Consider the following 12093-nt stretch of genomic DNA (forward strand, 5'->3'; position numbering starts at 1 on the left):
CAGAGCTTAATTGTCTTTACAGTTGGAAAGTTTTTTTCCTAATAGCTAACCTAAATCTCCACTGCTGCAGATTAAGCCCATTATTTTTCCTCCTACCTTCAGCGAAGAACAATTGATCACCATACCCTTAATAACCACCATTAACATTTTTGAAGACTGTTACCGGATCCCATACCTCACTTGTCTTTTCTCAAGGCTACACATGCCCAGTTTTTTTTAACCTTTCCTCCTCGGTCAGGATTTCTAAACCTTTTATCATTTTTGTTGCTCTCTTTTGAACTCTCTCCAGTTTATTCACCTCTTTCCTAAAGTGTTGCTCCCAGAACTGGACACATTATTCTAACTGAGGTCTTACCAATGCTGAGAGTTCTGGCCCCTTGGAAGAGTGGGACAGTTATACAATACACCCCATGATGATATTAGTCTTTTTTGCAACTGCATCACATTGTTGGCCCATTTAATTTGTGATCCACTATAACCTTCAGATCCTTTTCAGCAATACTACAGCCTAGCCAGTTATTCCCCATTTTGTAGTTGTGCATTTGGTCTTTCCTTCCTAAATGAAGTACTTTGCTCTCGTCTTTGACAGGTTTCAGAGTAGCAGCCGTATTAGTCTGTATCCGCAAAAAGAAAAGGAGTACTTGTGGCACCTTAGAGACTAACAAATTTATCTGAGCATAGCTCACGAAAGCTTATGCTCAAATAAATTTGTTAGTCTCTAAGGTGCCACAAATACTCCTTTTCTTTTTGTCTTTATTGAGTTTCATCTTGTTGAATTCAGACCAATTCTCCAATTTGTCAAGGTTGTTTTGAATTCTAATCCTGTCCTCCAAAGTGCTTGCCACCTCTACCAACTTGCTGTCATCTGAAAATTTTATATGTATACTCTCCATTCCGTTATCTAAGTTATTAATGGAAAAATTGAACAGTGCCAGACCCAGGACTGACCCTTGTGAGACCTCACTAGGTACGGCAGTTCATATGTAATATATTGCAGTTCAAACAGGAATTAATTCAGGGAAGTCCTATGGGCTGTGTTATACAAGAGGTTAGACTAGATTATTACAATGGCCTCTTCTGGTTTTATAATCTATGAATCTATAAATTAGTCACACTGGAGAATCTGGCCCTATGCTTCTGTCCCCCAACTACCACATTGCTGTGCAGATACTACAGTGAAGATTGCAATAGAAATGCCTATAAATAAATATAAAAATGGTCCATAGGGATGCTTGGAATTGCTGTTAGTGGAGTCAGTACCTCACTGACATTCAGCATGGAAGAAGCTGCGGGATAACAGAGACTGAAGGAGCTCTACAAAGCTACTGTTGTACTCTCTTTCTGAGCTTTTTTAATCACTGCTCAGGGTATGCAGCAAAGCTTGTATGGGATTTAGGAAAGCCACCTTTGCTCCCCTCTTATTCTGGGCTGATCTGCACTGCACAAGTTAGAGCCGCCTTAGTGCTGCCCTAAATTACACAAATTGCCAGCAACACCCAGGGGCCAGAACCGCAGCTAGAGTGTAGGAAACCACTGGCCACTCCCCTTTTCCCTGACCACTCCATGTGAGAAGGGGTGGTGGTGTAGGAACCATGATAGCAGCTCTATGCCACTGGAGGAGAGCTTCTGATGACTGGTTAACAGAGACTGCTTAAGGCAGTCTGCAGCCCTAGCATAACAGAAGGGCAGCGGGGCCGAATTTAAGTGAGTGGTGTTGTGACCTGGTGCACAGAGTCACAGCACCACTCAGGTTTGGCCCAGTCGTCCCTCCATCATGGCCAAATCTCCCATCCTAGGCAGATCCCTGGCTTGCCTGTAGCTAGAGTGGCCTCTACTGGTCATGTTGTCTTTGGGGCAGCTTTCCACCAAAAGGAGCAGAGATAAAATTACCCTAATGCATTGCAGGATGTGGCCCCTTGTAGTTTTCAACTTTATGGTAAATTATTAGAATCAGAAATGCAGAATCATAAAATCCTGGTTATAAAAATGCTAATTTCCAATAGTTAATCCCACATGATTTAAAGTTTCATACGCTACTATTTTTCTTGTCACTCATTTTGGGCCTCTGTCCCACATTTGGTCCTTGGCAGGTTGCACATTAGTATTTTGTATTCTCATACTTAGTTTGGCACGAGTATTTCATTTGGGTAATTAAGCTAGCAGAAGATCCAATAAGACTTTTTTAAAGTAATTTCTGGAAAGGTTAGTATTAGAAAACACAAAATTATTTGCATAATTATTAATTATATAGTGTAAGCTTTTAAAATCAGTGCTTCTGATAAAATATTTACACTTTTTAAAAGGTCCATTATTGCATAAAGTAATGAAGATTTTTTCCAAAGAACCATTTTTTAACTCTTATTGATTTATTTATTGTTACACGGTGTCTTTTCATGTTTTCTAGTGGAGAAAAGCACATTCTGTTAATTTGTGGAGAGAGGGAATCTTGGTTTCCTAATAGCTGAGTCTCATTAGTGGTACTATGCCATAGTGTTTTTATAACACTTTTATAAGGTGATCTGAAAGCAGTGACAAAATAAGTTTAGGTTAATTTTCTTTTCATCTGTTAGAGTATTCTGTGCTGTGATTATGATGGTATGATTACTAGCCCATTTCAGTTTCTTAATGAAATGGTTTAAAGGTAGCTTTCTCTCACCGATCTTGGGAAACTATAATAAGGTATGCTATTTTAATAACTTGAGCTAATGTGAAACATGATAAAATCACCAGGCAAGATTTTCAAATAGGAATTTAAAATTAGGCCTCTAAATCCAATAAATAACCTTATTTTCAGAAATGCTAGAACATTAGATCACTTATTTAGGTGCCTAAATAGGCCTTTAGGATCCTAAACTTTAAGCTTGTGGTTTTTTTAAATCTGGGCCACTGTTTCTTTTTTTTTTTTTTTTAACTGTTTTATGTCTAAAAAATATTAGTATAAAATAATGAAGGAAATAACCATATTGTGAGCTGAGAAAGCTGGCAAGCCTGGAAGTTCTTAAGAATAGAAGGTCACAGCTGAAATATAAGGGTGGGAATTTCAGAGGCAGTGTGCACTTCTCTGGCACTTTTGGAGCGCTCAGCCTTGCAAGAAATGGGAGTATTAAATGAATGAATTTACCTTAAAGAGTAGTGGAAACTTCCTGCTATAAACTGTCTCTCCAGTTGCAAAATATATTTTATCAAGCCACCTTTATCATTAAAATGTCATGATTATACAGTTGACTAATTCATATGAATGGTATTTTCAAAACGTTTTTCAGGAATCTTTTCAAAATGGCAATTTTTGTAACTTCCTCAGAGTCTAATTAAGTGAATTTTTCTGTAGTTAAGGCAGTAGCAAAAATCACTGCAGATTCACATTAAGAAGATCTGTCTAGCAGAGATGTATACTAAAATAATTGTGAAGGTATAGAATGGTCAGTTTCCTAACACCGGCCCAGTGAATAAGTAGGTTTGAATGTCTCAATGGATTTCTTATTCAGATATAGGTGAATTGTTTTACGTCCACCATTGATAGCCTAAGTGCTGATGGCTAAAATGTACACTAGAGCACTCACCTTCTAATTTGAAACCCACTTTTTAATAAAAAGTGGCACCTAACAGATGAGAGAGATATTAATACTCTTCAGTGTGACCTGCAGAGAAAAAAGTTTGAACTTGTGCTTTTTTTATTGTGTTTGGACGTACAAAGACGGCCGGAACAGTTTATTGCAAAAACAAACTAACAAAAAAAAAGGGGTGGAGAAGAGTTCTTGGTTTTTACATTTATGAATTCAGGTGTTGGTCTACACTTGAAGACTCTGTGGTGACTGTAGAACTAGTGAAATGATGACATCACACGAGACTGAGGGATTGAATGCGGAAGGGATTTTTCATTAACCAAAAGCCTAATGAGCTTTTGAAACAAAAGATGTCTTTGTTAAACATCCAACTCTTTTGATGAAGGTATGGCAGTTCACAACAAACACAAGACCTCTGCAAGAAGTCCTCCAGTGAAACTAGGGGAGACCAGTCTTGACTTTCTTGGTATTTTTGAAGTAAAAGATGACAACACAGGGGCCCCTCTTAAAGAACAAACAAACTTTGAGGCTTCCTTTATATTATGAGCTAGGTGACACCTTGTTATGGGATTGTGAACTGATAGGTGTAGACTCACCCTTCAATTAACATAACTGTTAGTCTAAGCCCTACCTAGACAAAGTGTGTGTGAACCCACCCAGGAGCGGTTGTCAAATATTGTTTTGGGTAGGATGTGTGTGTGTGTGTGTGAGCGAGAGAGAGAGAGATTGTGATGGCAGAACACAAAGAAACTGAGGAGAGACAAGAAACCCTAAGCTGCTCCTTTAGGCTATGTCTACACTGCAATTAAAAACCTAGAGCTGGCCCATGCCAGCTGATTTGGGCTTAGGGGTTGTTTAATTGTAATATAGCTGTTTGGACTTAGGCTGGAGCCCAGGCTCTAGGATCTTGCATGGTGAAGGGTCCCAGAGCTTGGGCTGCAGCCCAAGCCTGAACATCTATACTGGAATTAAACAGCCCCTTTTTCAGAGCTAGGGTGACCAGATAGCAAGTGTAAAAAAATCGGGACAGAGGGTGTGGGGGGTAATAGGTGCCTATATAAGAAAAAGCCCCCAAAATTGGGACTGTCCCTTTAAAATCAGGACATCTGGTCACCCTAGTCAGAGCCCCACAAGCCTGAGTCAGCTGGCATGGCCACCCTTGTCTAATTGCAGTGTTGACATACCCTGAAAGCATGGTGGCTGACCTGAAAGAAACCTGAGGAGGAGTTTTTGGGTCAGGGTGAAGGCCGAAGAGTGCTTTTGATGCTGTAAATAAGTGATCACCAGTCGATCACGATCAACTGGTCAATCCTGGAGACTCTCCCAGGCCATAGGTTTTCCTGGTTTCAGAATGGCTACAACCTATGCTCTGTGCCAGAATTTTAGGATGCAGTTGTCCTGGGAACATTGGTTGAAGAACCAAAGCAGCCAGCTTTTGAGCCTCACTGAAGTAGGACCTCTATATGGATATAATTCAGATGTGGAGCCTTTCTATTTTCAAAAGCATTATGGCGGTGTCCAGCTTTTTGTCTGAAAAAGGAGCATCAAGTGTGAATCCACACTAGAGCATAACTCTTTTCTGTAACCTCAGTTTTGATTGCATGACTGAAAGACTTATCCAAGTTCTGTGTGTGGCCATTAGCCACTGGTTGGGATGTGATAACATTTGCAGTGACTGGAAACTCCTTTTTGCTGAGGCTGGAAAGTCTTTTGATGGTCTGCTAAGCTTTCCAGCTAGAATGAGTAAAGACCACGTTTGTGACTCTTTCTCTCTCCATCGAGTGCACTGGGTTTGATCCAGCAATTGAATGAATGTTATTCTTACTAACAGCCTCCTGTTCATTACCAGCAGATTTAAATTCCTGATAGAGCTTAACTGCTTCTGATGATCACCCAGGTGTATGCGGTCAGTGATAGCTTCTACAGATTGATTTCTTAGCAGCTACCTGAATTAATTTGCAGAAAACTTGATAGGAATAATTTATATTGGCTGGTCATGTCAAGTCCAGGTCAACCAGTTTGTTGACAGACATTTCTAGTTCTGCTTGAAAGACCTCCCACCGAGCTTTCTGAAAATTCCACAGGGCTTTCTGTATACTATTTGTTATTGATATTCACAGGCCCATGGTGATCAAAGACAGCCAATGGTGAGCGTTTGAAAAAACTTTAAGCATCTTCTCCTCTATGATCACTGCTGGTGGTTGCCCATGAGATGAAAAGGAGATGCTGGATGAAAAGCCTGTTGGCCATCTGCTACTGTGAAAGCTTAGCCTTTGCTTTGGGTCACAGAGGAGTTGTAGGTCAGTGACAATGCCCACTCCATCAGACTCTGTCCATCTGAGTTGTTGTCAGAGTATCCCCAGTTGACATGGCAGGAATTAAAGTTGTCATAATAGGTCAAAGGACCTGGAAAGGTGGGCAGCATGGGGGTTGACCAGTTAACTGACAGAGGCTTATGGCCATTAATCAGTGTAAGCTCATTCACCTTTTATAGCATTCTATTCTACAATGCCATTCGGACCAGATGTCAATACGGTGAGAGCGGCCAGCCCTTCTCTAACATAAAATGCCATCCCATACTGGTTGTGATGGGGATGAGCCAGGAACTGAAAGATGCATGTTGGTGGTGGAGTGTATCTCCTGAAGCAAGATTTCATTTGCTTCAAAGTTTATAGCTAGATGGATGAGGATATCCCTTTTCATCACCAATATCCCTCAATATTAAAATGCAGGATCTTGAGAACTGGCCCCAGTGCTAGCGTCTGCATTGAAAGGGGTCTCATTGGAGGACAGCTCTTTGGGCTTATTGTCTTTTGGAACTTGAGCCTGTGTTCTGCATTTTATCTGCTTTTATTTCACTTCATGCCGCTCACCCAGGGATTGCCATGAAAAGACAGTAAACATATCCTCCTGGATTAGGCTTAATGGGCTGCTGACTGGCATGGCCACAGTAGCTGCTACAATGCAGAAATTTAGCTCATCCTTTTTTTCCCCACAATGTGACCATGAGGCAACAATGCAGACGGTCAAACATGTGGTGGAGGAGTGCACAATTAGAAGATAGGAGGGTGGACGGCAACACCTTGCTACCTCTGATGATGTAGCAGTTAGATGGCGGAACAACCTAGATACTGACTTGTGACACTTACGAAAGACGATGATGATCCGGGTTCCCACTGTGTCTCCTGGGCTAATTTTCTGGAATGCTAAGCATTTGAGATTAACTACCTGGCTTCTGGAATTAGTGTATTGATTACTAGCCAAGAACTGTTTCCAAGCTTAGGCATATTTTGTTATCTAGATAAAAATGAATCAGCATGTATATAGACATGTAGAGTTTCTACAAGGGTTCAGACCAACAAGGCCTTGTGTATTCTCTGTCAGGTTGGACCTGCATTCTGCAACAAGGCCCCCCTAGTTTCTGAGATGCTCTAGTGTTTTTTCATGGGAAAAAACAGACTGGAAATTCTGCAGCAGTGTCAAGAAAATGAAAATTGTGGAGGGGAGATACTGAATTAAACATGAAAACAAATCCAATCTGTAGAAGATCAGACAGCCCCCCTCATCTGTTACAGGTGTCTGGAGGGAAGATGAGAGTATGTTGTATCAGATTGGAAAATCTTTGGGCACAGAATTTGGGCCTGATCCTCCACTGCCTTGAACATGGTTTAGTTGGTTACAACTTTGCAAAGAGAATATAAAATCTGACCAAATCAAAATTTTACTTCAACTCTGAGCTAGGGCTGGCTGGAAAACAAGTTCCATTTGTGAAAAAATTCACAATTTGTTTTTGTTCTGCATCTAAATGAAATGGAGACCTTTTGAGGCTTTTTTTCACCAATTTTTTTAAAAAAAGAAAATCGAAGCCCCACCAACCCCAAAATAGCCAATAGCACAGTGGTTAGGATACTCCCCTGGAATGTGTGAAAACCAGAAGAGTGCCTAAGCCACTGGACTATTGACTATTTTAGGATTTCTCTCTCCATCTCTCTTTCCACCCCACAAGAAAGGTTATGCTGAACCTGAGAAACCTTTGTATGAAAACCAATATGTTCCTGCAAAAAGATTTGGTTTGGACAAATTGGTGTTTGAAAAAACATTTCATCAAAAAATTCCCAACCAGATCTATCCTACTAATAGTACCTTTTTCTTATATAGTGCTTTTCATCAATAGATCTCAAACCGCTTTGCAATCTTTAACTTATTTATCCTCACAACACCCCTGTGAGGTAGGAAAGTGCTCTTATCCCTGTTCTTATCCCCATTTTACAGATGGGAAGCTGAGGCACAGACAAAGTGAGTTAACAAAAGCCACACTGGAAGTCATGGGAATTGAACCTAGCTCTTTCACAGTCTGGGCCTGTGCCTGAACCACTGGACAATACTTCCTCTCTACTCAGTTTTTTAGAAGTGTAAATGATACAAGACATAGGAAACTGGAAAGATCAGACCTTCTTGTCCTCTTGTGTGTTTTTAAAGTGTTATATACACTGCAACAAAACCTCTGTCCTTGTCTCCGTGGGTCCCACATTTCCTGGCAGATTTTGCTAGCCTCAGAGGCTCACTGTAACCCTCCACGTAACCCTTCTCTCGCTAGAGACAAGGGTCACAGTCTACTGAGCCATTTTCATCATAAGCCCGCAAGGGAGGTGGAGGAGAAGCTATCCTTCCTTGCACAGTCTCTGTTGTCTCCCAGTCTCAGTGATTAGTCGGGTTGGGGGGCAATGGGGGAAGCTTGGGCCCACCCTCTACTCCAGGCTCCAGCCCAGGGACCCTAATAGTATCAGCTATGGTAGCTCTGACCTTTTAGAAATATGACACGTACTATTCCCTGGGCTACTTCCCACAGCAGCCCCTACTTCCTCAAGTTCCACTTCACCCTTACCTCAGGGCCGCATTCCTTGTGCCTGATATGGTGTGTACTGCTCAGTCTCTCCAACAGCACAGCTTCCTCCCACAGCTCCTAACATCCACCCCCACCTGACTGGCTGGGAGGCTTTTAACTAGTTTCAGACAGTACCTGATTGGCTTCAGGTGTCCCCTAGCATTCTCCCTGCCTTCTGGAAAGTGCTTAATTGGCCCCAGGTGTCTTAATTGACCTGGAGCAGCTGCCATTTAACTTATCCTCATACCAGGGATTTGTTTAGCTTGGAGCTAATATATCAATCTCCCACTACTTTTCTATAGCCATCTGGTCTTGCCCCGTAACAACACCTTTGTATTATATTAACCTTGCAAATTTTCCAGTCAAGGCACAAAATTGGCTTGTCTGCCCTTGACCATGATGCATGTTGATCATAAAGATGTGTCTTACTTGTATGTCAAAAAAATTACTCACCTGGGAGAGTGAACAAGCAGTAATCTGCAAGATGATGCTGGATAAATAAATAATACATTATTTTGTGGCTACAATGAGATTAAAAAGACTGAACAAATTTTTCAAGGAAGATTATTTTAGTTATATATAAGAATCAGTCTTAGGTGAATAAGCAAAAAGGCTTCCTTTCTCTGTACTAGCATAAGTTTAAATTCTAAACCAGCTATGTTGTGTTTACTCTTGTAACCAAATAAAAGTGTAGCTGTTTTTGTACAGCCATTTTATAGTAATCATTTTTATCCTTTCTTTTAAAAAAGCTGTTCCTTGAAATTAAAGCTGTAGTGAAAAGAAATTAAATTTAAAAGAACTTGTATCTTCTAAATATAGATGCAGTGCAAGATGACTGTATGTCAGCTATTTACAATAGAGGCTCAAATTAAATGTATGCCCCAAATTAACAAACAGAGTAAGAGGACCAAAAAAAGATGGGTTAGAGGCAAAAAGGTCCTTTACAAATTGGAAGTTAAATCCTACTGAGGAAAATAGAAAGGAGCATAAACTAGTCAAGTGTAAAAGTATAATTAGGAAGGCCAAAAAAGAATTTGAAAAGTAATTAGACAAAGGTTCAAAGCCACAAATGTTTTAAGTACAGCAGAAGCAGGAAGCCTGCCAAACAATCACTGGGGCCACTGGATGATCGAGGTGCTAATGGAGCACTCAAAGATAAGGCCATTGCAGAGAAGCTAAATGAATTATTTGCCTCAGTCTTCGCTGTAGAGGATTGAGGGAGATTTCCACACCTGTACCATTCTTTTTAGGTGACAAATCTCAGGAACTTTCCCAGATTAAGGTATCAAGAGGAAGTTTTGGAATAAATTGGTAAATTAAACAGTAATAAGTCATCAAGACCAGATGGTATTCACCCAAGAGTTCTGAAGGAACTCAAATATGAATTTGCAGAACTACTAAGTGTGGTATGTAACCAATTATTTAAATCAGCTTCTGTACCAGATGACTAGAGAATAATAGCTAATGTGACACCATTTAAAAAAAAAAAAGGCTCCAAAGGTGATCCTGGCAATTACAGGCTTGTAAGCCTAACTTCAACACCAGGCAAATTGGTTGAAACTGTGGTAAAGAACAGAGTAATCATGACACATAAATGAACACAATTTGTTGGGGGAAGAGTCAATATGGCTTTTGTAAAGGGAAATCATCCCTTTGAGGGGGTCAACAAACTTGTGGAAAAGGGTGATCCAGTGGATATAGAATACTTGGACTTTCAGAAAGTCTTTGACAAAGTCCCTCACCAAAGGCTCTTAAACAAAGTAAACAGTCATGGGATAAGAGAGAAGATCCTCTCATGGATCAGTAACTGGTTAAAAGAAAGAAAACAAAGGGTAGGAAGAAATGGTCAGTTTTCACAATGGAGAGAGGCAAATAGTGGTGTCCCCCCAGTATCTGTACTGGGACCAGTGCTGTTCAACATACTCATAAATGATTTGGAAAAGGGGGTAAAGAGTGAGGTGGCAAAGTTTGCAGACAATACAAAATTACTCAAGATAGTTAAGTCCAAAGCAGACTGCGAAGAGTTACAAAGGGGTCTCACAAAACTGGGTGAGTGGCCAACAAAATGGCAGATGAAATTAAATGTTGATAAATGCACAGTGGAAAACATAATCCCAACTATACATACTAAATAATGGGATCTAAATTAGCAGTCGCCACACAAGAAAGATCTTGGAGTCGTTGTGAACAGTTCTCTGAAAACATCTGCTGTATGTGTAGCAAGAGTCAAAAAATCTAACAGAATGTTAGGAACCATTAGGAAAGGGATAGATAATAAGACAGAAAATATCATAATACCATGGTACACTGACACCTGGAATACTGCTTGCAGTTCTGGTCATCTCATCTCAAAAAAGATATATTGGAATTGGAAAAGGTACAGAGAAGGACATCAAAAATGATTAGGGGTATAGAATAGCTTCCATATGAGGAGAGATTAAAAAGACTGGGATTTGTCATTTTAGAAAAGAGATGACTACGAGGTAATATGATAGAGGTCTATGAAATTGTGAATGGGGTGGAGAAAGTGAATAAGGGAGTTTTGTTTACTCTTTCTCATAACACAAGAACCAGGGTCACCAAATAAAATTAATAGGCAGCAGGTTTAAAACAAACAAAAGGAAGTACTTCACACAATGAACAATTAACCTGTAGAACTCATTACTGAGGATGTTGAGAAGGCCAAAAGTATAACTGGGTCTAAAAAAGGACTAGATAAGTTCCTGGAGAATAGGTCCATCAGTGGCTGTTAGCCAAGATGGTCAGGGATGCAACCCCATGCTCTGTGTGTCCCCAGCTTCTGATTGCCAGAGGCTGGAAGTGGACGACAGGGATGGATCACTCAATGATTGCCTGTTCTGTTCATTTTCTCTGGAGCACCTGGCATTGGCCACTGTTGGAAGAGAGAATACTGAACTAGACAGACCATTGGTCTGACCCAGTATGGCTGTTCTTATGTTCTTGAATTTCTCCCCAAAGCCTTTTTCACACCGATCATGTACTATGCTTCAAAAAACAAAAAAAACAAAAGAACCCAAAACACGGCAAGAAAAATATGTAGAACTCAATGTGCTAATTGTATGAGTCCAACAGAATAAAGAACAGCCCTTTTTAGAGGTCTGATTGAAACTAAAACTGGGCAAACGTTCAAGAAGCTCACTCTCTCTCTGATGAAAGAATATGATGCAATCATGGCATGTCTTTGTGACCTGGCACCATGCAAAACTTTAATTGATTTATGATGTTTTGTTGGTCTTTTAACAGTTTCATTCCTTGGCACCAATGTACTACCGAGGATCAGCAGCAGCTGTTATAGTATATGATATCACAAAACAGGTAAAGCTTTCTGTTTGCAATTCCTATATAATATATAGTTTGGTTAATGACTTAATGTATTGGCAAAGCTGTGGTGGAAGCGCCATTCCCTGAGTCATTTAAAAATGGACTAAACAAAACTCCGGAAATTATACTGCAGGGGAAAATTCTGAATTTGCCTCTTTGAGATGGACAAGATGACCTACTGGATTTTTCCCATATCTAATTTCTACTACTAAAAAACATCAACTATTTTATAAACTGGAAATTAATCTTTTAAAAATGTGGCTACAAGCTTGCATTTGCAGTCTGAGAGCTGAATTCTTCTAG

The 12093-nt window shown here is 40.2% G+C and overlaps 1 protein-coding gene across 2 annotated transcripts in view; it reads left to right on the forward strand.

Moving 5' to 3' along the window:
- Window positions 1–12093, forward strand: part of RAB31 (RAB31, member RAS oncogene family) — a 99213-nt gene that overhangs the window by 68541 nt on the left and 18579 nt on the right. For both annotated transcript variants that reach the window (XM_073331604.1, XM_073331605.1), the window contains exon 4: window positions 11713–11784. In XM_073331604.1, the coding sequence (XP_073187705.1) occupies window positions 11713–11784 (72 nt within the window). The remainder of the gene's footprint in view (window positions 1–11712; window positions 11785–12093) is intronic.

The sequence above is a fragment of the Lepidochelys kempii genome, chromosome 2 (assembly GCF_965140265.1).
Source record: "Lepidochelys kempii isolate rLepKem1 chromosome 2, rLepKem1.hap2, whole genome shotgun sequence".
Classification (NCBI taxonomy): Eukaryota; Metazoa; Chordata; order Testudines; family Cheloniidae; genus Lepidochelys; species Lepidochelys kempii.